The sequence below is a fragment of the Neodiprion virginianus genome, chromosome 6, assembly GCF_021901495.1.
Source record: "Neodiprion virginianus isolate iyNeoVirg1 chromosome 6, iyNeoVirg1.1, whole genome shotgun sequence".
NCBI classification, from domain to species: domain Eukaryota; kingdom Metazoa; phylum Arthropoda; class Insecta; order Hymenoptera; family Diprionidae; genus Neodiprion; species Neodiprion virginianus.
The window spans coordinates 7,561,633-7,589,113 of record NC_060882.1 but is presented as its reverse complement, the minus strand read 5'-3'; the positions used below and the strand labels follow the sequence as shown (position 1 = coordinate 7,589,113).

The 27,481-nt window shown below is 37.3% G+C and overlaps 4 protein-coding genes across 13 annotated transcripts; 2 read left to right on the top strand and 2 right to left on the bottom strand.

Moving 5' to 3' along the window:
- Positions 1–296: 296 nt before the first annotated feature.
- On the top strand, positions 297–8,170 carry LOC124307638 (tumor necrosis factor receptor superfamily member 4-like). 2 transcript variants are annotated; one of them, XM_046769545.1, is made up of 2 exons: positions 297–898; positions 7,703–8,170. In XM_046769545.1, exons 1-2 carry the CDS (start codon positions 827–829, stop codon positions 8,165–8,167), a joined length of 537 nt encoding a protein of 178 aa, XP_046625501.1. In that variant the 5' UTR covers positions 297–826; the 3' UTR covers positions 8,168–8,170. The 2 variants fall into 2 exon arrangements, with proteins under 2 accessions (XP_046625501.1, XP_046625502.1); XM_046769546.1 differs by lacking the exon at positions 297–898 and adding an exon at positions 6,775–6,977 and having other exon boundaries at positions 7,703–8,169.
- A 3,547-nt stretch (positions 8,171–11,717) lies between these two features.
- On the bottom strand, positions 11,718–20,984 carry LOC124307622 (AP-2 complex subunit alpha). 2 transcript variants are annotated; one of them, XM_046769513.1, is made up of 14 exons: positions 20,838–20,984; positions 19,721–19,809; positions 18,117–18,328; positions 17,826–18,019; positions 17,032–17,263; positions 16,794–16,902; positions 16,060–16,703; positions 15,840–15,971; positions 15,569–15,766; positions 15,149–15,489; positions 14,788–15,056; positions 14,551–14,695; positions 14,255–14,462; positions 11,718–14,198 (listed from the first exon to the last, which is right to left on the bottom strand). In XM_046769513.1, the coding sequence occupies exons 2-14, from the start codon at positions 19,782–19,784 to the stop codon at positions 14,103–14,105; spliced, it is 2,844 nt and encodes a 947-aa protein (XP_046625469.1). In that variant the 5' UTR covers positions 19,785–19,809; positions 20,838–20,984; the 3' UTR covers positions 11,718–14,102. The 2 variants fall into 2 exon arrangements, with proteins under 2 accessions (XP_046625469.1, XP_046625470.1); XM_046769514.1 differs by having other exon boundaries at positions 11,718–14,180.
- Positions 20,506–27,366, top strand: LOC124307629 (protein ABHD18). Of its 8 annotated transcripts, none has more exons than XM_046769528.1 (10): positions 20,506–20,579; positions 23,431–23,554; positions 23,639–23,723; positions 23,899–24,081; positions 24,152–24,264; positions 24,329–24,467; positions 24,810–25,007; positions 25,148–25,526; positions 26,056–26,341; positions 26,737–27,366. In XM_046769528.1, exons 2-10 carry the CDS (start codon positions 23,463–23,465, stop codon positions 26,795–26,797), a joined length of 1,536 nt encoding a protein of 511 aa, XP_046625484.1. In that variant the 5' UTR covers positions 20,506–20,579; positions 23,431–23,462; the 3' UTR covers positions 26,798–27,366. The 8 variants fall into 8 exon arrangements, with proteins under 8 accessions (XP_046625484.1, XP_046625485.1, XP_046625483.1 ...); XM_046769529.1 differs by lacking the exon at positions 20,506–20,579 and adding an exon at positions 22,216–22,328; XM_046769527.1 differs by lacking the exon at positions 20,506–20,579 and having other exon boundaries at positions 22,463–23,554.
- On the bottom strand, positions 21,216–22,162 carry LOC124307641 (rRNA-processing protein FYV7). The gene is made up of 3 exons (XM_046769548.1): positions 21,890–22,162; positions 21,696–21,819; positions 21,216–21,608 (listed from the first exon to the last, which is right to left on the bottom strand). Exons 1-3 carry the CDS (start codon positions 22,020–22,022, stop codon positions 21,362–21,364), a joined length of 504 nt encoding a protein of 167 aa, XP_046625504.1. The 5' UTR covers positions 22,023–22,162; the 3' UTR covers positions 21,216–21,361.
- Positions 27,367–27,481: the final 115 nt, after the last annotated feature.

The following is a 27,481-nucleotide window of genomic DNA, read 5'->3' as shown; positions in this document are numbered from 1 at the left end:
GCGGTAGATCACGTCTTCTACACCAGCCGTGCAACCAAGCATCGATCAAAAAATCTGGAACTCCGTCCTGTCTCTTTCCAAGTTCCAGCGATTCGGTGACATTTTTTTAGGGTGTCAGGCTCGTCTCTAGGTGGGCAAAACATAGTCGATAATACCAAGGGTTGGTATTCGAGGAGAAAGGGCTTTGGCGAAGGTGGGGGTATCGGGATATCCACGTGACCATCGACCGCGTGCTCCGAGCTGCAGCCATGGAAAATCGGCTCTACAGAGTGCCTTCATTTCACTCACCACGCGGTTGTCGACGGTGTCGCACGGCAGTGAACCCGGTGCAATTTATTTTTGAACTCAAACCATGGCGCTGAGAAATATCGCTTGAATTTTTGCCCATAAGACCGCGTGACTTGTCCGATTTCATTTCTTCGGTGAAGAGTTCGAGTGAATATGTGCAGGCTTTGAAGGCTTCCGGGGTAAACCGGATGTTGAGTGTTCGCCATTCCGTCGACGTTTAAACAGCAATCACGAAGAGCCAATGTCCGATTCGTCCCAATCTAGAGGTAACCGTTGTCTTCTCAAGCCGTGAGAAGCGTCTTCGTCTCCGGTCCTCATCTCGCCCCGAAGATCCTGACCTCCGGTTCTGTTAGGACTGCGTTTTCTCCGGTACCATTCGGGAAAGAAAGATCCAAATTCAACCGCAAAACCGGTGTCTGTCATTCCACGCCAAAGTGCAGTGCCTGTGGTCTTGATACTGTCGTCAGTTGGATAAGGAGACAGAGACTTTTTTGAATCTTGTGGATCTTGCCGTGATCATTCCACGTCTGAGGGTAAAATGTTCGTCGAAAATAATCGACTGGCCATCGCTTTTGCACTGGTGGTTTGCTTGCTGGCAGCGTTATTGCAGGTGAGTCATTTTATCGACGATAATTAAATCAGTCTCGTTATAGGCAGATTACCCCGACTAAATTGGGTTCAAAAGTGAAGTAAGAAATAGTCGGGAAAACAAGAGTCTCGTACGAATCTGTTCGTTAGCCGGGTGATCGTGATTGTCTTGAATTCCCATGCTCTCGGCGATTCGTCAGCCCTCACTTCCTGTCTCGAAGCGAAGGATACTACGGGAAATTGGTCCGTTTATCGATTACTTAAATCGACCCTTTAAAGGCGCACGAGCGTCTTAAGAAGGATCTTGACGATCTGAGCCTCACGGCTAAAAAAATTGTTGCGGCGCGAGTTCGTAAGGTGAAGGAAAAAGATTTTGAAACAAAAATGAGAAGTGTATAAAAGTTTTTGTCCCGCAAGGTTTTTTTTTTGCCGCATGCTAAACGTTACGAAGTACAATTTAAACGTTGAGAAATAAGCGAAATAACAAACGTTTAACGAAAAATTACTCTCGGCATTTCACGTGAGACTACCAGAGTTATCAGAATTGCCAATTTTGGCCAGCTGTAACGATCGCACGATCTGTGATTCGTGATTGTCAGAAGCGTTCTCCTTGGGGATTAGCGGCTTGTACGGTGTATACAACGTAGGTATGAAAACAAGATTCGATTACCGATTCCAATTACGTTTACCCAAATAATTCGAATCGACGGCAGGGGATCGCAACGGTGGAAATTTGAAAGCCCCCGCGGAACTCGATGGCACGAATTGCGTACCTTGCAGGTAATTCTGACGGTACTTCATGCGGACAGGCAAGCAAGCAGGCATTATTGCTTTGCCGTACAGCGTTTAATCAGCTGATACGCTTCGCCTGGCATGGTAAATAACGCAATATACACAATCGGTTTTTACGAAGGAAATGATTTTTTCCTCTCTTCTCTTTTTTTTTTTATTCATTAACTCAAGGCCCGGTAACTCCGTTGTTCGGCGTGATTCGGCCGCGGGAATTAACTCGAGCGTAGAATTTCCCCCTCAATATACTTTGAACGATAACCAATCGGATGCAGGTGAATTAAAATCGTCGTATAATCGATGGATTTAAAACAATGGTATAATAATAATAACCTGAGGAAGAGAGAAAATCGAGCCGTGCGGAATGAACGCTTCTCGTCAACCGGTTGATGGCATGGCACAGCCAATTATTTCATCCAACTAGAAAATAGCTGGCATGGTGACGTTCGTTTATTGTTATTAATCTATCTGTTGGACTACATGACAGGAAGAATTGCGCAATAACGTAATTACCGTCGCTTCGTTATAGCCACTAGTTGCTGTAAGGAGATAAGATAGCCTTGTATAGTTTCATTGCTTCATTACGCCTCATGCCTTACCCGAAAATCTGTAGATTTCGCTTTCGGAAATAATTTGCGCAAATTAATAATTTTTGGACTGAAAATTTACGATCCGATGAATACCGATCTCGCATTTCGTATATACGTATTGTATGCATCTATGTCAATTGCTATCACAATTTTGAGTGATACGTCATTTTATTTACTTAGAACAGAAAATTCATTTTCTCTAACAATTCCGCAATAAAAAAAAAAGGAAAACCACGTTAAAAAATACATGCAATCATCGCAAAGGCAAGAAACCGTACCTGCCGTAATTTTTAGAATAAATTTCAGTTTAAAGTATCAATTTTCAAATAAAACGTCCGACAATGAGTAAGGCACTTAAAAAAATTTTACGTCTAAGAATGATGGAAATATTTTTATTGCCGACAGTTTCTTACGGCAAAAACTGAACTTGGTTTGGAAAAGCTGCAGATCCACGTGATCTATAATTTTCACGTTGAAACAACACTTCCGTCGCGCGTTAATCTAAACGCATTTTATATAAAAGCGGCAAATTTCACCGCCCATTTCCGCCAGTGCTTGTTTCTCTCCCTGTCGGCGGGGAGACAGAGATAGAAAGAGAGCGAGCTCGAAGGCAACAAGGAGATAATGGAAAAGGTAAGGTCCCACGATTAGCCACGGCAGTCGAGCAGTCCGGTAAATAGGCTGCATTCATTATTTCATTAATAATTCATGAGAGAGGAGAGCGACGAATTGTTTTACAGGAGATATAACACCTGCCAGTAAAGTAATTATAATTATAATGGTGAGGCGAACAGGTGAAATATTTTGAAGCGAAAAATTGGAACGACCGTCGATTTTAGCAGGGCTTCGATGATCGTTTTCAGAAGTTTGTTTGCCCAAAAAACAATTTTATTAGGAGAGAATTTTATTTTGAATATTTCTAAAATCGACATATTTGTGAGCTGCAAAAGTACAACTTACTGGAATCATAACAAAAAGCTGGACAGCTTGATTTCATATCGCTAAAAAATTTTTACAAAACCTAACAGATTCGTTCGATTTCAATTATTACGATGACTCATTTTATTGAGAAGACTATTTTCTACCAATTCGTTGGAACATTTTTTTTTTTCTTTTCTTTTTTGACAAATATAATAATTTGAAAAATTATTACTCAATGTGCGATTAACTCGTAACGAAATTCAGAATATGTACTAATTTTTTCTGAACCAACCTGCCGAACAAGTCAATTCAACTATTCCCGGATTATTCGCATCATATTTTAGGAATCAAGCAAACGATTGTACGACTATTATACATGCACGCGTGCAGAGATTTTCTCGTAGAACTTTTTTACCGCACTTTATTCTTCGTTTCCGCGTCCGCAGGGCAATTCAGACGCTCTCGACTTCCTCTCCAAGGGTGCAGTTCCCTACAAGCCCCGGAGTCGGAAGTGGTAATAATTTCACCGCGCAATTAATTGGAGGAGATCTTTAACCGCGATCTCAAGTCCCTCAGTCTAGTTCCCACCTGGCTGCATTTACCGCCATGCACGCAGCAAGGTTGTTAATTTTTTCGGCAAAGTTTAAGAGGTGAGCGCATATGAGATCCAGAAATCCGCATGTGCAACGCGATGTGTAAGAAAAAAACATTTTTACCTTTGATTAAGCATGCATAATTCATTAGGTTCAAAGTACTCGGCGGATCTGCAGAATTTGATATTCCAATTTAGTTAAATATATATTATTAACGAGTTTGAGCTAAAGTGCAAATTGCCGCAGAGTCGAATTGTTGAAAAGCCGAAAATTAAATTAGAAATAACGAAATCGTTTGTGAGAATTCAACCTCTAATTAAATTAATCGTTAATCGGTAGACGCGTGCAGATCGAGTTACGTGCTCTGTTCTATTCCAGTAGAATGTAACGAAATATCATGAAAGTAGGTAAAACGACCGAGGTGTAGAAATGGAAAAGGGATGGGCAGCTGTTTCAAGCGACTTCCGTTGTCGGGGGAAGGGAAGTCGGAAGTGGAGGAATGTACACGTGTATAATGTACGTGTATGTATTTAAATAATTTCAGGGTTGTGGCTTCACTCGACCCCCGATGACAGATGGAGAAAATACATACCCAGATACGTTGTACCTATAATACCTGCAGGAAAACGACAACTCGACGTTGCCTGCAATTATGCACGTGCGCTGACCGCGGTCATCCGGATTCCGGAAGCTTAAACGTGCCGGATATTGTTGCAGGCCGATGACGTAATGCACCTTCAAAACGGCATTGAAAAAAAAAAAATTGGGTAGTGAAAAGCGAATGAACCCGGATTTTTCAAAAGCGAAGTTTCATTGGAAAAAATTTTCATACCCGCAAAAAGTAGAATATTTAAACACAACACCGGTCAACGCGAATTTTGAGTCTGGATTCTAGATGTCAAATTTTCATTTCTCCCACGTAACTAACAAAAGAATAAATAGTTTTCTTAAATTAAGTTTACTTTTGTACGAAGAATTATATATATGTACTTAAAAAAATATTTATCATAAATAACAATTAAAAAAACTTCAGTTTCGCATTTGAAAAACTTTTATTCAAAATTTTAAATACAGTACCTGTATCAAACCTGTTGTATTTCCTTCAACTTTGTTTCAAATCTGAAAAGAGAACACCAAGTACACGAGCAACTTATTTTTCCCTTTACCACTGAAATATGAGATTAAAAAAAAAGTCCCAGGTTATATTTGTTTGTAAGTGCATTGTAGCGGCAGTTTGTCCGTGGAAATTTTCGCAAATATCGCGAGCGCAATTCCAACGCTTTGTCTAGACTCGAGTCGTACCTGTTGCACTTGCCGGTAGACCGCAACGCGGATTTATCGATCGATGGATCCCGCGGGTAGAAGCGTTAAAAGGATTTACGGCTCCGCTGGATCCTTCGGCTTCACAAACCGTCGTAAAATACCTCCGAGAAGGCGCTGCGGTGTCGGAGAAAAACGCAATTCGCGATTGCGCGTTCCGACTTGTTGTTATAGGTTTATTCGCCAGGTTCGAACTCTAGGCAGGAAAAAAAGAAAAAAACTGTAATTCTGGTGTAAAACGCGGCCGCGTCTACGCACTTCGGAATCAGCTGCAGGTCTGCAACTGCAGGTAAAAAGTGTAAAGGTGCAAGGGTGTCTCGGCATCAACTTTCCGAGAGTTTCGGAGCAGCAAGGTGTTCCTGCGCATCTGCGTCTCGGAGCGATCCAGGGATCGTCGATCGATCGTCGATTCATTGCGTTAATATACTTGAACGAGACGAGACGTATGATACGTGCAACTTTTCGAAAGACAAGAATTTCAAATCACGTCAAATAATATCTCTTATTAATTGTTGATTCGGCTAGCCAACGTTTGGTAAATATCTATTTTATGTGATATCTAATAAAATTTCTTCGAATCGATACATTTATACGATTTTCGACTGTATATACAGTTTTCTGAACGACTTTTACCAGTTACTATACTCGAATAAGTCATGTTTTTTCATAATCTACAAACACAAGTTATTCCTCAAATTGAACAATCAAACGTATGAAAAAATAATTCATTCTATTCGAGAAATTCATATAAATCTAACAGAAGTCGAATCATTCAGTTCGTTTGCGGGAAAAAATATTCGGCAAAATCAAACGACGCAACTGCAGTGTTGACTTGAAGAAAGTACAATACCTATATTTGGTTGCACCGATTAAGTCTAATAGGTAGTTATTTTTAACGATCTACCGGCAATGTAGTCTTATCTATATTATCTATATATATATATGTATATATAGATAATATAGATAAGACTACATTGCCGGTGTATGTATATATATATATATATGTATACACATACGTTGAAGTCCAGGTGAAAAGCACGATGGGCGGAGGAGAGGAGGAGGTCGAGAGGCCCGGTGCTAATTTACTTGACATCTGGCCCGCAGCTCCCGAAGTCCCGAATCGTTAAGATCGGTGGCGCGTGCCCACTGAAAACCGCTTTGACCAGCTGCCCGTTAAACCTGAGAAGTCGCTTAATTGGCACCGTAATTGACCGACGAGAAGTCTTGGATCTCCTCGACGACACACGCGCCGTATATAATAACAATAACAATAATAATAATAATAATAATAATAATAATGATAATAATGATCGATTACGAATTCCATGTGAAATAACGGAAACTTGGAATTCGATTCTTTGGGTAGGTTCAAAATTTTTGTTAAATCGTACGAAACACGCGCTCTCAAAGTGGGTGGGAAATGGAAGACGAGACTTTGAGAATAGCGTTGATTTCAATACCGAAAGGAATTGCAACATTTACACAAATTATACAGTCAACGGTTTAAGGTAGTGGAGAAGGGCTCGTTTGAAATCAAGTCCGAGCTGCTTCGTTCCTCGTTGCTACTTTACTGTGTATATAATTGACTTTTTTAAACTATGGTAAATTATGGTAATAAATAAGAAGGCACGTCGCGACCCGATGACTTATTTCCGCGTTAGTTACGCGTAGTGTCACGAATTGATCTGTGTACAGCATTGTTGAAATCGAACAGTAGCGTATTTACGCAAGGTCCGTGTCGATTTCTTATGCAATTGTGCGTGAAAAAAATTTTCTCCACGTCAGCGTTGAGGGGCTTCGAACGCACGCGTGAAAATTGGTCCGTATTCGTTTTTCGGATCAACGGTTCTATCTAGTATCATCAGATCGAGGATCAGATACCATGCGGGTATGTCGTGTTACGGGTATCCCATTTATTTTTTTATCTTTTTTCACATACACCGAGCAACACCCGGCCTTATTCTATCCCTGTATGGATAAAGCGTCAGCTGCAAACCCTCTCGTGCCTTCGGGGCTCGATACCTTTGTAGCGATGCAGCTTCGTTAAACTCTCGACGAACGTTATACCGAGACGACAGATGCTGCTTGTATTCAACGAATATAATTCCCGTGTTTACAAACTGTCGGTACTACGTATGATAATATGATTATTTAAACGACGATAATAATTTCTCATTTACGTCTGTGCGGCGAAGGTGAGGAAAGAACTTTCAAATCGGAATACGCAGCGATCGAGCATTTTTTTTATTCCCCTCAGGGTGCGACGAAAATTTCTTCGTCGAAAAGAATGATTAGCTTGTCAATGAAACCGAGGATAATTTTCAGGTACTCGATCCTCCTGGCGATCGTTTAACCAATTTTTCTCAAATATATTTCCACCGATTGTAAGGTACGCTGTAGGCCTCAGGTATTTCGAATTACAAAACTCGCGGCGCCGAGTTCCACCTGTTGCACCGTCGCCACGCACCTGGCTTTCATAAATAAATTTATCCGATCACCGAAAGTTCCTTACAGTAAGCTTAGCCACAAAAGCTCCGCTGGAAAAAATGCCGATATTTTAATCGTATCGGTGTGAAAAGTTTGAAAATTGACCGATTAATTCTTTTCTTGCAGTTATCGGACTGCCGGCCGCACATTCGTCATCACCGAGGCGATTCTCGGTGCAGACGTTGCGAGCCAGGATGGGGGATGACGTCGCGATGCTCGAAGGGCCGAGACACGGAATGTGGAAAATGCACGAAGGGCACTTACAGCCCTCACCACAGCGTCCACCCCTGCTGGATATGCTCGAGATGCGGTCCAGGACTCTACGAGGCTCATCCTTGCACGAGCCGCGCCGACACGGTCTGCGACTCTTGTCACCGGGGCCCGGACGAGGCCTCGGAGAACCCCGACTTCCGCCGGAAGTGCAAGGGCCTCAACTTCTTCCTGGCTCCCGAGGACGCCGCCAACACCGGGGAACAGAGCGTCCTGGTTAACGAGCCCGAGGAGAGGTTCGACATGGATGGCAGGGAAATTATACTCCGAGAGGACGTCGAGGCTGCCGCCGGTGCTCAATTGCGGAATATCAATTATTGACGGAACAGCTGCTGAGTGAGAAACTCGGCGTTTTTGATAAAAAAAAAAAAAAAGAAAAAGGAAAAACAAAAAGCGTGTACGTCGTGGCGTTACGTGACATGTATACCAAATACAATTTATAATATTATCAAATATGCGAGAACAGATCGTCGGTGCTATAATAGAGTATAAAATCGCGAGTTTGAAGAATCATATTATCTTCCCTCCGATGTTTCACGATCAGTTTTAAATTATTCGCAACAACAACAACAAGAACAACAACACAAGTAATACCTGCAGCGAACTGAATCTTATAACTATGCAGACGTTTCGTTATTACAGGATCACTTTTTGTCTACAATTTTTGATTTTAATCCTTTACTGGAATAAGAAATAAGTACGAAAAAAGATACGAAGAGCAAAGAACATGGATTTTATTTCGTACGTAAAACTAGTCAATAATATAACGTTAGATAAGTATGGTTCAAGCCGCGATAGCATTTTTTTTTATTCCTTTATTCTTCTATCATTATGTTTCTCTTTTTCTTCACTACAATCATTTCGATTCGCAGCATACCGAATATAACGAGTAATAATCGAATCTTGAGAAGAATGAACGACGACAAGCATTAAACAGCAGTGTACATGTTTATTTAATTATTGATTACACTTTACGGTTAAGGTGATAATAATGTTTATATTATATATACATATACGTGAATGTATATCGTATATACGATACGAAATATAGCACACGATACTGGCTGTACGTTCATATAACAATATTATAATCAATCAGTGTTTCTCTCAACTTATGTCTGCATTTTTGTGTGTGTCTATAATTGATGGTTCCTACAATACTATAAATAATTTCCAACTAAGCTACATAATGCATACGCGTATGTATATTACATACTCATTTTTATAGTAAATAATATTCTACAATTTACCCATTATTCGTAAATTAGTTACTTTTTTTCTTCCAATCGTGTGTACAGAAACATGCCATATAGCTCCCGATTATACATACAAATAATATTTATCTACATTCAAAGGAGACGTTGTTTACCTAGATAAAACAACGTTCTAGGCTCCTAGAGGTACATATATAGAGGTATTTATAGGGGCAGCACACTGTCGCAGTTATAATATTTATAATAGTAATTAGCTGGCAGGTTTCACGTAACTGATTATACAGGAATGCTATAAAATGAATGCTGCGAAAAATCTGTATCAGGTTGATTTGCACACATATTAACGAGTGCGAAAATGTATTGTAATAATGTCGAGTACATGTACAAAATCGATGACGTTGTTTTTTTTTTTTGCCGTTTCTTCGTTTTCACCAACGGTTTTGAAGAAAATCTACAACCGAATAACGCATATGTAAATTAATTTGCAACTATTCAGCGTATCGGGTCGGAAATATTCGTCAACTGTCTAAAGAGTAAGGATACATGATTTTCTTACAAGCGAGAATTCAAATTGCAGGGAAAAAAATCACACTATTAACTCGTCGGCGATTACAAGTGCTAGAATAAATGCTTGAATTTAATCGAATAATTCTTAGCATTATACAATTATTAATTAATACCAATATATTACTGCTTAAATTTTATTCATATAGGTATACCAATTTAATTCGTCGTTTATTTGACTCTGTATATTTATATATTATATATTTTAATTACATCGTAACATTTTATACAGATTTGGTATTACCTGTGTTGTATACTGTTGTAGGTATACGTATTATTATTATAAGTATACACGAGTGGTAAAAAATTGAAATTAAAACTGTTGTACATAAATATCCACAGATTTCACTGAATTCACGTTGTTTTTGAACACTCAATTCATATGAATAAATTTATGTATGTCAAGCTTCAGGATCTCACCGTAAATATGTAAAGGCATATATATATATATATATATATGATATTGAAAGTCGTAGATATAGGCAAATTTGAAAGACAGATAATAACTGATAACGCGTTCTAATGGGCGAATCAATTTTTGAACAGAAATAATAATCCTCAAAGCTCAATGAGGCGAAATCCTCAAGCTTCAAACTTTCAACGACACGAGAACTCGTTTCTTTCACATCGTGCGACACCGCAGCAACGTACAGCAAAAGATTGTGTCTGTTCTAATACAATATAACATAGCTAATTACAAACGAGCCTCTACACCCGTTAATTTATGCCCAGCATGTTACAACGTAATATAACATAATATATATTCGTAATATTAAACATTTCTTGCTGTTTATAAATATGCCATAATTAATAGTTATAAATTCACGCTGTTTTTCTTTTTTTTTTTCTTTTGTCTTTGTTTCTTTCGCACTTCACACCTATCTCGGTTTTATCATTTCTTTTAGGTACACTCATTCTTCGAAACATAGAATGGCCTATCGGGTATCCATATGGAATTACTTTCATTGCATTTTTAGTTCGTAAATTAATTATACGTATGTAGTACCTAATATACAGAAGCAGGTAATGAGTATTATAGATTTCTAGTCTACTGTATTACTTCCGCGAAACTAAATTTCTTCAATTTTACTTCGGGCTTTTCTGGTCTTTAATTTATTTTGTATTTCATGGTACATTTGTTTTTTTTTTTCGACTATGTAGACTATCAATATGACATATTTTAATAACAATCCGCTGCATCTGTTATAAAAATTTGCCACTACTTAGTTCCGACGTAGACAGAGAGAGATTACAATGAGCGTGTTTTTCTTATAAATAGGGTACAAGTAACTCACTATCGTTGACAACATTTGTTCAATGCATGGACCCAATTTAACCCACTTGCTTTTTCAACTACAGCGAAATATAACGTCACAATTCGACCACCGATATTACATTTACGTATATAATCTAATTGTGAAGATATTTATATTGTCCTCTCAACATTATGGATTCAATGCGAGCAGATAAATTATATTTACTCGTTATTTTACTTGATTCGTTACGTTTTAAACGATAAACACACAGCAACACTTTTTTATACATTGATTTATAGAAATATCAAGATGACGGAGGAGTGATATTGAAATGAGATTAGAGTAAGTAAGCTCGATATGATTCTGATGGATAAGTTGATATCTGTGAGCACTGAATCCATGTCTTTTAAAACAAAGCAAGAAAATATAACAAAATTAATCAAATACACACATTGTACGAGATGTTATATTGTTTAATAATATATAAATCAATGATGTCTTACAAACATGTATATAGATCTAAACAATACAAAATAATTCGAATATTACAAAAGAAATAAACGTCTGCAAAGTTAATTCTAGATCGGGGCCGATCATTGTTATTATCTTAGAATATAAAAATCAACTTTGCAGTGTTCACAAAATAACATGCTAATATGATTGACGCTGATGTAATATAATAATAATAATAATTAGGATTAATAACATAGGACCACAATGTATATGACTGTGACCGAGGTACGTAACTATTAAATTAATTAGCTATGTTTACAGATACACTTTTTTTGTACAATAAACGTGTACAAACTAGTAAGGAATAAATGGCGTTTTTTTTTCAACTTTCTTGTAAAATTATTTGATACCGTAATTTCTTAGAAATCCATTAACGGTGTTGAGGAATTTGTGACCCAAGTATACAGTCACAATGCGATATCGTACCTATTGTCGGCAATAATTCAAAAAACATTTTGCATTGATAAAGTGTACCAACGGCGAATAGGAGAAAAAAATAAATACTGAATAATAGCGCATCGTAGATCATCTGAGATTCATTATTCCCTATCTTCTACCCAGCCAGAGACGGATCCGTGCGCCATTGATCGATTAAAAAGATTTTTTCGCGTTCTAGGAATCCGTACTTTGTTGTTTTACGTGCCGAGATGAGTGCAATTTTGTCTCATTTTAGATGGGAGAAAATTCAACGTTACAACAAATTCTCCATCGTAGCGTCTGATCAAGTAGCAGCTTTGGAAATTATATACACAATTATTACTGACAACGCGTCTCTAAAAATGAGTTTTAAACATTTCAGTGGTGTGACCATATACCTGACCACACAACCAAACCGAGTATTTAATGGACATGAAATAAGAAAAAACAGAAGCACAAAAGAAAGGGAAGAAAGTAGAGTGAAAATTTACACTACCGTACATTCAAGGGAAAAGAAAATATACATCTTGATAAACATATATTCAGTTTCTAACTAAGAAATAAAAAGCTAAGGTAACAAGATCATATAGAACAGAGTTGCAATTATGGATAAGATTAGAGTTCTTATGGCTGAAAGTACCGCAATCTTGTCTCTTCTTTGGCTGATCTTGTGTTGGAAGCTAGTTAATCCAAAAACTTATTTACAATTCAATTAGATTTTACACTTTGTTTTTGTTTTTTCTAGTTTTTTTTTAAACTCATTTTCCACCTACTACACAGTAAATGTCGACTGTCGGTTATGCACTGCAGCATATCTGCATTGATATTATTCCAGAGAAAAATAGTAATAATAATAAAAGTAGTATTAATAACAATATTAAACAAGTAAGAATCTATTTTGCTGATGCCTATTACCTCTGAAATGTTATAAAGAATTTTCCTCGCGCCGGATGCTTCTTGCAGTTACCCGCTAACCATTAGTATTACCTATATTATGGTTCTAGTGGAAACGTTACTTTTGGCGACGACACAATAATTTAAAAAGAAACCTCGCGTTTAATCATTACTGATTAAAAATTTTTCGATTATTGACTAGGAGCCAATACGTAGTTATTAACCAACACTTTTTACATTGTTATATCTTGGGCAAAGAAAACTGATCGAATATCAGTATTAAATGTCGTATTTCTTTTAAGCTGAATATCTGCGAATTTCAAACGTGATACTCGTACTAAATTGGACAACACGTTATTTTTGTCACTTTGTGAGTAGAACTTGAAATAAGATTTTAATCAATGATTTTGGGTAAAGAACAGAAAAAAAATATTCTATTATGTCTAGAACATATTTCTTGCACATACAACGTCGAATTAATTTACGAAACCACTCTCGTAACTAAAGTAAATCATTTTGCAATCGTTTAATAAATTCAATTTACGATTTGTCCTAGATTACCAGCCATGGATCCACCCATTAACATTCTTCAGTTGAAACACGGGTTGGCAAAAAAAAAAGGACAATCAATTCGAAGCAGCAAGTTACAAGAAATCGTTTGAGCGTTCTTAAAGATGCATTGATGTGAATAATATCATACAGCTAAGATTGCTCACAAAGCCACACTCGCCAATTACTCGGGATTAAGCAATATGATTGAAAAGCGCAATCATTAAATAAACGATCAACGTCATATGAATTTTAATCGAAATCGATTTACCATTAGTTGTAAATCATTTGTAATGTACAAGATTCATCACGCGTGATGTATTCTTGGTGCGCAGAATTTAAATCTTATATCTTGCTTCGCGAAGGATAAATATTTTTGGAATGAAATGCTGAGTAGGAACAGTGGGACGAACTTGAGCAGGTATTTTTTCATTTATTTTTTCCCAAAATAGAAAATTTACGATAGAGCTTAGTATTTCGTCAAACATATTTTTTGATATCGTCTTTAAAAAAGAAAAAGGTACATGTATATTTTTAAATGTTTCCTTAAGGTCAGGGGTTAATACTGTCAATTAAAAGTCAACCGGTACGTAGTTTCCTTCATTGTTTTTAGCTTTCTTTACACAAAACTCTGTGGCAATACGAGTGGGACAGGCTCGTGATAAATTAGCGAGTGTGAAACTGAGAACAATGCAATCTTGTACAAATAATTAATATTGACCAAACAACAGAAAATGACCTCTAGATCAAACGAAACATCAGTGAATAATGAGTAAAGATCGAAGTGGCCTTCTTTTGCTGCTCTGCCTCTGTAAATATGTAAGATATACAAGCCTGACGTATGATCACTTAGAATTGATCCACCAGCAGGTTGCAGACCTCTATAGACATTGATTCTTTGCTAGAACGCACCGTTAATCGGAACATCTGAAAACACGGCAATGCCTATAATATCATTCACATATGAATTCCTACATATTGTCAAAGATTTGCAAATTTACCTGAGCTTGTTTATTCGGTTCAAGACGCAAAAGACACCCAATTTGTTGTGCCCGCATGTGCACGATTCCCGCACACACAAAGTTATCGGGATTCGGATCAATCCCGTCAAGCAGTTGCATTCCGAAGCCTTGCAACTTTGTGCGGACCTGTGCCAAGTCCATTGGTTGTTGAGCCTTAAATATTTTCTGCGAACGTTGCTGATTTGCCCTGAAAATCAACGTAGTTGTTACAAATTCTTAAACGAATTTTTAATTTGCTTGAAGACATTCCACGTTGTTGTTGTGACACTACTTACCCCCCAAGATTCTTCCACCTCGCAAAGAACGACTCGCCGTTCATTTCAGTAGGTTCAAAGAATTTGTTAATGGTAAGTGGTAATTTCATTGTTATTTTCTGAGGCACGTTGTTATACGAAAAACAAATTACCATGCTCGGCGCATCTGGAATGAAAAAATTGAAAAAAAAAAAAAAGTAAGTTAGAACTGACCATGAGTTAGCAAGTTTTCAGCAAAAAGCGGTTCAATTAAATCACCATTATAATCGTCGATGCATTCAGCATTAATCATCTGTTGAATTTGCGCTCCTGCTTCTAAGACCAAATCTACCGGCTTAACTTGAACAGATAGTTTAGCCTCGTCCTCCTCCGACCAGGATAATTGTGGGTGAAAGTTGTGTAACACAAATTGCGTCTTATTTCCGTAAAATAATCCAATGCGTCCAAGATTTTGTCTGAACTCAGACTTAACTCCGATTTGAATCAGATCATTTTCGAATAGCACTCCATTGTTTTTACATACAAATCTATACAGATAAATAGACGTATTATGAAAAAAAACAAAACGCGAAAATCGATACTGATAAATGATAATCAAAGTTTCAAAGTCTGTACTAACTTCTTAGGGTTATAAGTGTTTTGTGCACCATTCGTAGCACCGACATTGTTTGGTGTTCCACTATATATATCACCAAGAACGTCCAAAAGAACACCAGTGTTGCTTGTCGGCTGGGAAGATGGGGGAGTAGAGAGGCCTAATAAATCTGCCGAATTATTATTGCTGACAGTTGCAGCTGATATTGCCGAAGGGGCTTCAGTGTGATGATTCGAATTGGGTGCTGGACTTTTGCTTTCCCTAATTTCATTCTCTGGAACTCGACCTGGTTTCTTTTTTTTCAGCACAGCCAAAATGGACGACTCTCGTTCTGGGAAAGCTGGCATTTCTTCTAGAACGGTAGCCTGACGTAGATGGATCAATTCACATATTAATATTCGATAATTAATAATGTCCAGTACACGTTGTATTGTTATCACTTACAAGGACATCAGTGGAGGCAATAATGCTCAGCTGTAAGTACTCAGAAGCTCGTTGCTGTAATTCTGCGTCAGCACTGCGTAGGTTGCTGTGTTGCTTGAAAACCTCTTGAATTTGAACACGAATTTCAGGGAATAAATTGACAAATTTGATGTAAGTCGAAAGCAGCAGTGCCCTTGTCATCGGGGAGCACAAGTGATACTGTAACAAAGAAGGTGAGGCAAATATAATGAGTGTAAAAATAATCTGGATATTCATACGGCATCACACTCACTTTGGAATGTAAAAGTTGAAACTGTACTAGAGGAGACGACCGTTGATCACCGGCGATAAGATTCCCAAATTCACCCAAAATGTAGCCACCAACTTTGACCATATTTTCGTGACATGCCGGAGCCTGTAAAGCCTGTTACACATAGAGAAGATAATTAGTACAATCACAGCAGTGTTTTGCCAACTATAATGAAGACAATTTTCCAATATAGAATTCTTACCTCGAACACAGTTTTAGCAGCATAACCCTGAACGTCATCTCGATTGATAACAATTTGAATAACCCTGTACCAGACCTCCTCAGAGACATAATCACCAGCTATCCTGATTAAATTTAGGATCACATCGACATACCACGTGTAATCAGTTGCATATTTTTCAGCTAGTATAGCTACTTTTAATACCATTTCTTCTCGGATCGAATAATCCGCAGTTTCTAGGTAATTCAGCATTTCTTGGACAATTTCTTCGGCATTGCTTTTGTCGCACATCGCGTAAAGTAGATCAACGGCTTGCTGTCTCACGGAAACGTCTTTTTCCATTTTCATTGAAAGTATCACAACTTCTTGATGCTTTTTCACAGCTTCGTGAGAAAATTCGGAAGTAGCAAGATGACACATTGATTCGAGTGCTAAGTACCGTAGATTAGTCTCACGATTTGATAAAAATTGACCAAGCTGATTGCAAGCACGAACCAACAAGTTTGGCTCGCTATCGTTATGAATAATCAAACTTATCGCCTCAAAAAGAACTGCATTTTTTGCATTAGAATGCTGTACTTTCTTCGATTTTGGTGCCTCCTGAGCTTTGTTCAATATGGTTTCAAGACATTCGTTCAGTCTTCCACGTACTCCTGGATCCTCGGCTACAGAAAGTAAGTATAGATATCAAACGTTGGTTGAGTAACGTTTTAAATTAATACACTTATATTTTTTAAACTGTCACAGTTTCTTACCAGGTGGAGTATAATTTTGCAGCAAACGAAGAAGTTTAACAGAGAGCCAAGGCGCAGGTACAAAGTAGTAGGTATAGTCCTGCAAATCTGTGTAGCTAGCCGTTACAATCTATGCAAGAAAAACTCGTAATTAGAGAATAATAGCAGAGTGGTCCTCATTCACTTATAATTACAGAGTGCCCAATGAAAAAACTCGAAGTAATTACAACATTAAAACAGGTTTTCCATGAAAATTTACCCGGCTCAATCTTGAAACAGCAAGACTGACGCAGCCCTTATATTCGTCTGGATTTCGTTTAACTAACGCATCAATCAGCGATGCAGCTGCTGTGACAACACCGAGGTGTTGGTCATTCAGAAGATGAACTATGCGAGAAGTCCACTCTCCACCTGGAACCACCTCTGGTGCTGTCCTCAATAATCTCAAGAGGCAAAGGGCTGCGCTCTGTTTCACAACGTCCATAGTGTCTCTGTGGATTTACGATTTTCCCTCAAAAATTGCAGTACAATTTACTAAAATTACTTTTGTCATAATAAAGTTACAAAATCATCTTCACTGTGTTGGTGGGATTTGGATAGCGGAGTTCAATTAATACAACCGTAAATAAACAGGAAATTTGTAAGATCAATGCGTTGATATACAAAATTAAAAAGTATATTTGTTCTAGGGTACACTTTATCAAAGCATGTGCACAACAACTTAAAAAAATATCTTGATTTGACATCTACATTGGAATTGCGACTGCTGGTGTAACAATGATAGGCAGTAAATTTATCTACCGAAATAAATCCCTGAGCCAGAATTAGCGATTTACCACTAATCGACTAATGTAGCAGCAAAAAATTCATTGACCGACATTAGAATTGGAAACGAGTATGTCAATTATGGCAGAAGCGAATTCCAAGACTGTAACAAGAATTTTACATCACCTAATATCCAGTCGCCTAGATCCATTGAGCAATTTAGGGATTATGTAAAACCGTGAGAATAGTGTAGAGAATGGTGAATTGTGCTGCATCTAGACAACTTACCCTGACACAAGCAGTTTTGGAATTTCGTTGCCAAACGCTTCTGCCATTTCCTTGCTGCCAATGTTGGCGATACATTGTAAAGCAAGATTTACGTGAATTGGATTTCTTGATGCAAGATCATTCTTGATACTTTGAATAATTAATTTAATAAGATCGCTGTTTGTATTTACTAGTACAGATATGAATAGATATCCCTGAAATGAGAAATTTCAATAAATACTTCTTTGCAGAAGCAAATGAAATTAATTTTTACAGTTCAACATAAAACTAGAGTAGAAAATAATGACTTACAATTTGTTTTTCTGAGTATTTGTTCGACGAAAGAAGGTTTACAGCTTCCATATGACCAAAATCAATATCATGTCCAAGTAGAAATATGAACAGTAACTTGCAAACATATTTTTTCTTCTGATAACCATCCAGCGTTTTATCGCCTTTAAACTTACTACGGATGTTTGCTAGCTCCTTGTTTATTCTCTTGATCTCTGCCTCCTTGCTCTTGCCTGTCAATTAGATGGTAATAAAGTATTCAAAGCTGAATTGATTCAAATTGAAATATACCTAAGCAGGCACTTATCCTGTGAACAAGAGATACGTTGATGTGTGATGTAAGAGAAAAAAGAAACAGGTATGACCACAGAACAGATTTTGATACTAATTTTCAGCATCAATTGCTGTAAATTTTCTTAAAACTGAACTAAGAATTACCATCCTTATTCCTGAAGTAAGTAAATATCCCTTTTTAGGTGAAAACATACTTTATCAAAAAGTATTCAAAGCTTAATTATAGACCAGCTATGAATGGAACGATATAACGTTAATTTACTCAGACATTTTTTTTCTTTTTCTAATTCGTACAAGACAGCTATAATTATGGCTACTTCCTTCAGCTTCATATGTGAGATATATAATTGAATAGATTTCTGATAAATCTCACGTGCAGGAATAATAACAGTTTTTTGTTGTTGTTACATGATACTGGGATATATTTTATGCAAAAAATGGATTACGAAATTTTCACGCTAAATCACAAGAATACATTATTCTAATGTCCGGTTATATACCTATTTGAAAATCTCTAGTATGGTCAATGACACATCTAGATGGCTCTTGGCCAATTGGCATAGTAGATTACAAATATTGATTCATTTTCCATCAAAGCAACTTCCTCGAGGAATTCACTTTATTTGTAGCAGGGAAAACTGCTGTAAAAAGCAGCACTAACGAACGATTCAAACCGGAAAAGATCCTAAAATCCAATTCTTACAGAACCAAGAGGCCATAATTTTTCGTACTGGTTAATAAGAATTTTCGTACGAATTTTACCAAGGTAAGGAAAGCAATAAAACTTAATTAAAATATAGTAAAAAAACATTAGGTGTACATCGAAAGATAAATATGCGAGGATACGCAAACCGACGTTATAAATTTATGGAGTAAATATAAATATACTTTTGTTAAAAATTATTAATTTTTCTCAGATAGCTCAATGCCATTAATAACATGATTATTCTCGGCAGAGATGTTGAATGTATATCACAAAATACATATCACAGTAGGTGTTATATGTTTGTGGCATGAAGCTACCGGACTATCACATATGGGGCAGTATCACAGAACCGCCCCCATTCCCCCATTCCACAAAAGACTATCATGTATCTCCTTCAGTCTCAATGGCACATTATCATTTCATCGACAGAAGAAACGTAATAGCAATTGCGATAAGCGTGTATTCCGGTCTGCGAATGCAGTCTGGTCGTTGCGAATTTCAAAAAAAAAATGCCGGAGCAATAATATAGAGAGATTTGATGCATGCCCATATTAGTGATTAAATTTTTAGTGAACCTGAGGCTTCAAAGATTTAGTGAATGAGTTTAAATAACAATGAAACTCACAATTTCTGATGTCTGAAATGAACACGGCGAGACCACGCATGCCATCTCCTCGCACGGCTGGCATCTTTGCCTCCTATTGCTCAGACGACCTAGGATAAAGGTAAACTAGTCATTATTAAGTAGATTGGGCAAGTAGATTGGAAAGAAAAGGCTGATATCTGATATAGCACTGATAAAAGTGTTGCATTATTAGAACTTGAGGTTGATTTGTAGTTCATAATCGATAATTTGCTGCCTAGAATGCTGTGTGACAAAAATTTTTGATACGTAACAATTTTTATTTATTCGCAAAAGAAAACCGACAAATTAATCTTGCCTGACAAATGTAGGTCTAAGAAAAATAAGAAATCACTTGGATTAGTTAATGCAAACTCAATCAATCTTTCAACGCATAAATTGATTTGCAATTAATCTATACTCAGATATACTGAGCTGCTTCTGGCGGAGCTAGATTACTAATACATATACGATTCTTACATGTAACGCAAGAAGTGTTTCAGACACGCATGCAGGCACGTTGAGTCAATGGCAATGAAAATATTTATGCATTGTTATCAGCTGACGAAAGGAGAAAAAAAAAAAAAAAAATTAAGAACAGTGTTAGGGCTGAATTTAAAAACCACCTTGCGCAAAAATCTGTCAACGGCTACTCAAAGTTGTAATAACAATTGGCAATGGTGCCAACGACATAAATAGCGTACCAGATGGTTGCACAACGAAAACTAATGGGCCAAAATATTCCATTTGTTGTTCGTATGCGGTGATTTACTCTAATTGTGATAACAAGCGAGGATTTTGACAGCGGACTGATTAGCCCCCATTTTGCACACCCCTGGAAATCAAAGATCGGACTTATCTGGTAACTAAACAATTCTTGGAAGAGCCTTATTACGGTATAAGTGATAAGTTAGACAAGAAGGCGATGCGGTGCGATAATATTGACCGGATAATTTCTTCCGCGGGAGGGGGCGTAGTTTTGACGAATAAATAGTAAAATATTTCGATGAAACTTCGGCCCGATAGGCAGGCCCACCTCCCTTCGCTAATCGCTAATAACATTATTAAATTAACCGGATCACTTACGGTTATATAAATTGATTGCTATGGTTCTACTCACCAATATAACCGAGGGATAACCGTGCGGGTGGCGGAGTCACAGATATATTTACGACGAGAATTATACGCGAATCTGTGACAGGGATTTCGTGGCTGTCGCCATTTGCAACCGCTAAGCTGACGGCTCTATATTCTACGCTTGCTGCTCGGCCCTCGTATTTCGCTGCGCGGCTCGTGCGCCATTTTATCGTAACCAGCGCCATCCCGTGGACCGCCAAATTTCAAATAATATTACAAGATTCCGTTTTATTAGCTCCCTAATTATTCAAGCCACAGTCTGGGAGTTCTCGCAATACGTGGGACTGAATTCTGAGAGATCCGTTTCGGCGTTTTCGACAAAACACTCAAACTTTCTTTTGATTAATTCTTCGTTGATTCAAATTATTCACATGTCTTTCAGAGATTTTTATTTTTTATCCCATTATTTTATTGTTACACAAAAAATTATTAATTACACAACAATGGGCGGATATTTACAGTATGAATGAGTTTTGTAGATTTAGGACGATCAACGTCGTGATTCATTCAACTAGTTTGTTGAATCTTTTCCAGTAACATCTCAAGCCTATCTTTCATAACGGGTTGACCTTTTTTCGTTTTCTTCGACAACTTTTTGTACTTTAATGCTTTTTCTTCCCTATATTTTCTCAAGGCTTCGATCTTTTCTTCTTTTTTACGTTGAGCTTCTTCCCTTCTGTTCTTTTTTTCATCCTTTTTCTTCAAATATTCAATCTTAGCCGCATGGAAGGCATTTCCTTTGGGTTGCGGATTGCTGAAATAAGACGGAACAGTGCACATTGTGTGAATATCAAGCTTTCAATATGAAAGAAAATTGAAACAAATTATGTAAAAACTATACCTAGTCTCTGTGTCGTTATCTTTTGACTCTGTCTTTAAATGTGCTGCATTTTTTTGACCTTTTTGCAGATCTTTGTAGTACTGTCTGAGAACAGCCTTCTTTCTGCGATCCTCCCATTGGTCAACTGAAATATCATTAAATATTTAACCCAGGCATATAGGTATGTCGCTATCAGAGATATTGTTTCAAGTCACCTTTGTACTTGTTGCTATACTTTTTCAACCTGTAAGTTTTTTTGTCGAACGGTTTCTTAGTTTGCTCGTTATTATCGCCCTTCTTAATTTTCAATGCTTTATTTCTACCCAAATCTTTCCTGTTGTTCTGCATTATTCACAATTAATCGATCACCGACGGTTGACAACAACAATCAATTCTAATAGGTTAGAAAACCACTATACGTGAAACGAGTGAAATGTGAAATGCGTACACGAGGATTCTGCTTGAAAGTTAAACATAGAGTGCAGCACTATCGGGATTCACGAAATCGAACAGAGTTGAAATGTGGTTGAAATACCCTCAAAATACCGGGATGTAAATATACATCATTACGGTCATGCAGATTTACTTGCCATCTTGCAGACGACAATTTGTTGTGTTAACCTTTGATTCAGCGATGAAAATTTACGGGGCGCGGTGAATTCTCAGAAAGTAGAACAAGATAAGATAGATCTTGAACGAATTACGTTGTGCGATGGATGAAGTATAAGTACTCATACAACAAATATGTGTGTGTATTTGGTATTTGACTGTTACATTGATCCAAACAAAAAGCGCGATGTTTCATATGCAGCTGCACCTTACATTTAAACATCAGAAAATATAAAATTATTCAGGAATAATTGAATATTGAGTATATTTTTAATAAATTTTAATTCTCCGGACAATACGAATAAATTACGTGTATCCATTTTATTCTTCAGGTCCATTTATCTTACACGAATAAATATTGTATGATAGTTACAATATGATATGCATATGCGAATAATATAGTCGGCGACTAATTTTAATTAACGTGCCAGATTTAAATTTAGCTTGAGGTAAACTGCCAAAATTAAGCGTTGCTAATACCTAAGAGGCCATAGCGTTACAAAACAAACAAGACATTGAGTCGCGAGCAACAGCGATTAGGTACTCGTTTAAAAACTCTCGGAATGTATATTCGCCGTTGTGCCATGCGGCACGTCCGACGTTGGTAAACACGTGTTTTTATAGCCATAAGAGTAGTAAACTACATAGCGTAGTGAACGTTTACGCGATTTCCGGTTTCGTATTCAGAACGTCAAAATACGGGGTCGCGAAAGTATCTACAATTTAGGATGCATGCTTTTTATAATTTGTAGATAAACAGAATCATTTCGACGATATCTATCTCGACCAGAACGAATAACAAGCAATGAATAATCTAATCACGACTAATCGTTCGTCATGAGCACCGAGATGTGGCTCCATTCCATCTTTGCGCGGTGATTGGCGTAGATTTCTGTCATTCTATATGCTGTAGCCTAGGTGTTAAACGTGCCAAAGTTAGTAGATCAGCGATTCAGGCAGTTTTCGTCTGCGAAGTGGAGTTATAACACCGTATACATAGACGAGGAAACACATGCAGCCCAAAGTGCAGTTTGACCCGTTTGACCCGTATGAATTTTGACGTATACTTTAAAAGATGTTGAACGCTTTGGGTCCGGTGAAATTTATCTAGTTTTTCAGTTTACGAGAATTATAATTCTCCGGATAGGTATAAATTTACACGTTACAATCGGTTCTATAATGCCCGCAAGTCGTTTGGATGCGGTGTACAGGAGTCTTTTGCTCACAAAATTTTTCACCAAGGGCTGGGGAAAACCGGAAAATTTGAGGAGGTAAATATATTAAAACTACCTGAAATCTACTCAACCTACTTTCTATTATGTTCTCTTTATAATCTCTTTCGTTTTTACTCACAGGATATTTGAGTTTCGTAAAATTGTTGCAAATCGAGAAGCTTGCTACAATCTTATACCCACCAATTATCCCGTAACGATAACGAAGGTGACGTGTTACTATGTTTACAATTTTTTATCTCATACTTTACCGAAAACCGCTTTTATAAGTATTGAATGTTCTCATTGGAAAAAACTTTCATCGACTTCAAAATGGAACAAGAGATGAAACGAATTCTGCATTCACCAATGTTAACCTTTAAAATATAACCTTAAATAATCAGGATGAAGAATGGTCAGACTGTCACATTTTGGAGGGCTCATTTCAGTCGCCTTTTGACCAAAATCTGCCAGGCCTCATGCCGGAAGAGACGCGAACTGCTTACTTCCAGGTTGTTTTGCCACGCAAGTGGGAATCCCAGCGAGTCAAACCCATTTGCTTGCATTTGGCCGGAACAGGGGATCACGTAAGTTTAACTGAACAGCGTGGCAGCAGTTGGGAGAACTCTTTAGTAACTTTTAAATTTGTCTGTCAAGTTCTATTGGCGCCGTCGAAATCTGATTGCTCGCCCTCTGCTCAAGGAAGCTGGGATCGGGGCTATTCTACTTGAAAATCCATTCTACGGTCTCAGAAAGCCCAAGGATCAGATGTAAGAACCTCCTGTGAAATTTGTACACATAACTTTTATTTATAAATACGTTATCTGTTGATAGACGTTCGAGCTTGCATAATGTCTCAGACATTTTTGTAATGGGTGGTTGTTTAATAATGGAATCTATAGTTCTGTTAAACTGGTGCGAACAGCAAGGCTTTGGACCATTAGGGCTTACCGGACTATCAATGGGTGGTCACGTTAGTAGTTTACATGTATTTATAAAATTTTTCAATGCTTTTTGAGAGATTTTATTAATTTTTATCACCTCAGTATCACGCTTGCTATTACTATCAAACATTGTTTATCAACCTTTTCAGTGCATAGTAAAACGTATAAAAGACGGCGAAGCAATCAGAAACAAAAATATTGTACTCACTCAGGATGTACCACGGCAAAATAAAGTTTCCATCGAGATGGTTGATAGATTATGATGAAACTTTTTTGAAATAACATCTTTACCGTATCCCAGTAAATGCTTAAAACATGAAAGCATTGGGTGGCTAGTATTTATTTCTAACAGATGATGGAAAAATGTATAGATGGCCTCTCTAGCAGCAACAAATTGGCCGAAGCCAATTCCTCTGGTTCCCTGCCTTTCATGGTCTACCGCATCACCTGTTTTCACTGAAGGAGTCATGAGCGCATCCATTAATTGGCACCTCCTTGAGTCCCAGTACTTTGCAGACGAAGTCTACCAGAACGATTTAGCAAAAATGGTCAAGGTCGTCACACAGGACGTAAGCTTCGATTCTTCTCAAATCATTTTCTTAATAGTTTTTCATGCAAAATTCAAACCAACGTTTTATAAGCTAAAGTAGTTGTTATGGAATGCAAAATAAAGTGGAGCCAATAATGATTTAAGAAATGCTTGTTATAGGACGCCTTCTTGGCGGGACAACACTTCGCGAAACATTATCCAGAGAGTATGAACAGGATGAACAAATTGAAGAAGGAGTCAATTGACTCCGATCGAGTCGTAACTGCCGATTCGAAATCAGAACAAAAGATGTCAGGTGATAAGCTGTCACGAGGAGCACACAGTCTCACCGACGTTCAAAACAACAAAAACAGTACTGACCTCAGTATCGACAATAATAATGATCATTTTAAAGATAATACAGACAATAGTAAAGATAAGACTAAAGATACTGTTGTCGACCAGGCAAGAATCGATATGGAGAAAGCGGATGCATTAGTGTTTCCCTTTAACCTTATTACTAGCAAATTGAAACTCACTGACAATGATGTTTTGAAAGGTGAGTTGGGTAATTTCTATGCATTTGTAGTCAGGCATCCCATTCCGCCATCCTCTGTGCATCTGCTGAAACAATTACTCAACCCCTAGGTAAGCCTGATCATAATAATAAATGTTGACTCTTTTTTTACTTGGAAGACAAAAACTTGACAAGAACAGACAATTCGTCGTGAATATTTTTCAATTAATTCTCGCTACTTTTGTCTTATACTTTACGTTATCTCAGCATATCTTGTGCAAAGAAAAACTAACAATTCCAAGCTAATTAAACTTCTGTCACCTCCTGCATTTATGTATTACTACCTGTTATTTCCCATCCTGCCTGGCAAATGTTGATTTTCGATTGCTCTGAGCCAATCCGAGGATGAGAATATTTATAAATAACAACTCCGTTTTAGCTTGTATTGAATTGCGAATTTCCTGTACAACTTCCTCGGGCTGAATCAGCTAAGCAAGAATTAGCAAACGCGTCTATCAAGGTAGTGTTGAATCAGTGTTGTGTGACGTTAATGGGGGCCTTTTTGGAGCAGGAGTGTGCGCGTTACCCGTCACAAAACATCCCCTACTTTCAGACAGCAAGTGGAGGGAACGAGAAGCCTTGCAGTTCATGCGTGGCGTGATGGACGAATGTACTCATCTCAAGAATTTTGAGGTTCCAGTTGATACGGAACTTATAATCTCGGTATGTGCTCGAGATGATGCATATGTGCCTCGAGAAGGCTGTATGGGCCTTGAACAAATCTGGCCAGGAGCCGAAATACGGTTCATTGATGCTGGTCACGTTTCAGCATATCTTCTTCACCAGAAACTATTCAGGTACTTGATCTGAAATGGGATAGTATTTATTTTCTATCCGGGGACTTCACTCTTTAAGTCTTTGATAGTAAATTAGGAATATACATTTTTCGATCTGTTTTCTCTTACGCTTATTTCACGTAGGAAATTGTGGTAATCTTACAGGAAGATTCTTTGTTTGTCAATTTGTGCATTGTTTTTTTGGACTTTTTTTCAATAAATAGTGAAATTTGGGCTGCTTTACAAAGTAACTATATATATGATAATTGAAAACATACAAAATTACCATTGAAGAAGAAAGAAATTACATATATATTTATTTCATATACAAGATCAATTAATATTTGAATAATTATAAATAAATCTATTGTCCGATGGTTATTCAACTTACGTTTTCATCGGTTTTTTTTTTGTAGGTCAACAATCGTCGAGGCGTTCACAAGATACATGAAAAAATATCCAGTAAACAATAGCTGACAAGAGTCATATGAGTAAAAGAGGAACGCAGCCTACTCAGTGGTTCTGCGCTTCATTCTCATGTGCCCCATTAATTAGATTTAGTTAATTGTTTAAATATAGAGGTTTCGAAGCTTCGACATGCCTCATGATTACAATTTATCAATCGTTGACATCATAGCAATAAATTCTTGTTGTTTAATTCCGAATGTTTGTCAGCTTATGAAATTCACTAAGCAATGATATAATATGTCCAAATGAATTGTCTAACAATTTATTCTGTAAATAAGAATCGTCTGAACGCATTGATAATAATGTATTATAATCCATTTGGAAGTTTGAGAGTCTGACTAGTGATTTTAAACAGAAAATACTTGCACTTGTTTTAGCTGTTGTGTTGTATATAATACACAAAGCAAGAGGTTATTATCGTCTTCTCATATTTAACGATCTCTGTAACACATGTATACAGATACTGTACAATATTTATACACAATTTACAGAATTGCAAACACATATACATATTTTTCTATAAAATCGTTGTACAATTTATCGGTCTATACAATACATGTATTATATATTATAAAATACTATGCACGTGTACTTATTTATATGTGTGTACATAGTATAATATATATACAAATAAACTTACGTTATGCATATATACGTATAAGTATATATGACATGGATATGTGTGTGTATATA

Bases quoted from the DNA above. Each gene is read 5' to 3' on its own strand.
- LOC124307641 (XM_046769548.1), bottom strand. From the start codon at position 22,022: ATGCAGAACAACAGGAAAGATTTGGGTAGAAATAAAGCATTGAAAATT. The intron at 21,820-21,889 runs GTGACTTGAAAC...ATGATATTTCAG, and splicing joins GTATAGCAACAAGTACAAAG to TTGACCAATGGGAGGATCGC. The intron at 21,609-21,695 runs GTATAGTTTTTA...GTCTTATTTCAG, and splicing joins GATAACGACACAGAGACTAG to CAATCCGCAACCCAAAGGAA.
- LOC124307622 (XM_046769513.1), bottom strand. From the start codon at position 19,784: ATGCCAGCCGTGCGAGGAGATGGCATGCGTGGTCTCGCCGTGTTCATT. The intron at 15,057-15,148 runs GTTAGTACAGAC...TTATCTGTATAG, and splicing joins AACACTTATAACCCTAAGAA to ATTTGTATGTAAAAACAATG. The intron at 14,696-14,787 runs GTGATTTAATTG...TTTTCATTCCAG, and splicing joins ATGCATCGACGATTATAATG to ATGCGCCGAGCATGGTAATT.
- LOC124307629 (XM_046769528.1), top strand. From the start codon at position 23,463: ATGCCCGCAAGTCGTTTGGATGCGGTGTACAGGAGTCTTTTGCTCACA. The intron at 23,555-23,638 runs GTAAATATATTA...TTTTACTCACAG, and splicing joins AAACCGGAAAATTTGAGGAG to GATATTTGAGTTTCGTAAAA. The intron at 25,008-25,147 runs GTAAGCTTCGAT...TGCTTGTTATAG, and splicing joins TCAAGGTCGTCACACAGGAC to GACGCCTTCTTGGCGGGACA.
- LOC124307638 (XM_046769545.1), top strand. From the start codon at position 827: ATGTTCGTCGAAAATAATCGACTGGCCATCGCTTTTGCACTGGTGGTT. The intron at 899-7,702 runs GTGAGTCATTTT...CTTTTCTTGCAG, and splicing joins TGCTGGCAGCGTTATTGCAG to TTATCGGACTGCCGGCCGCA.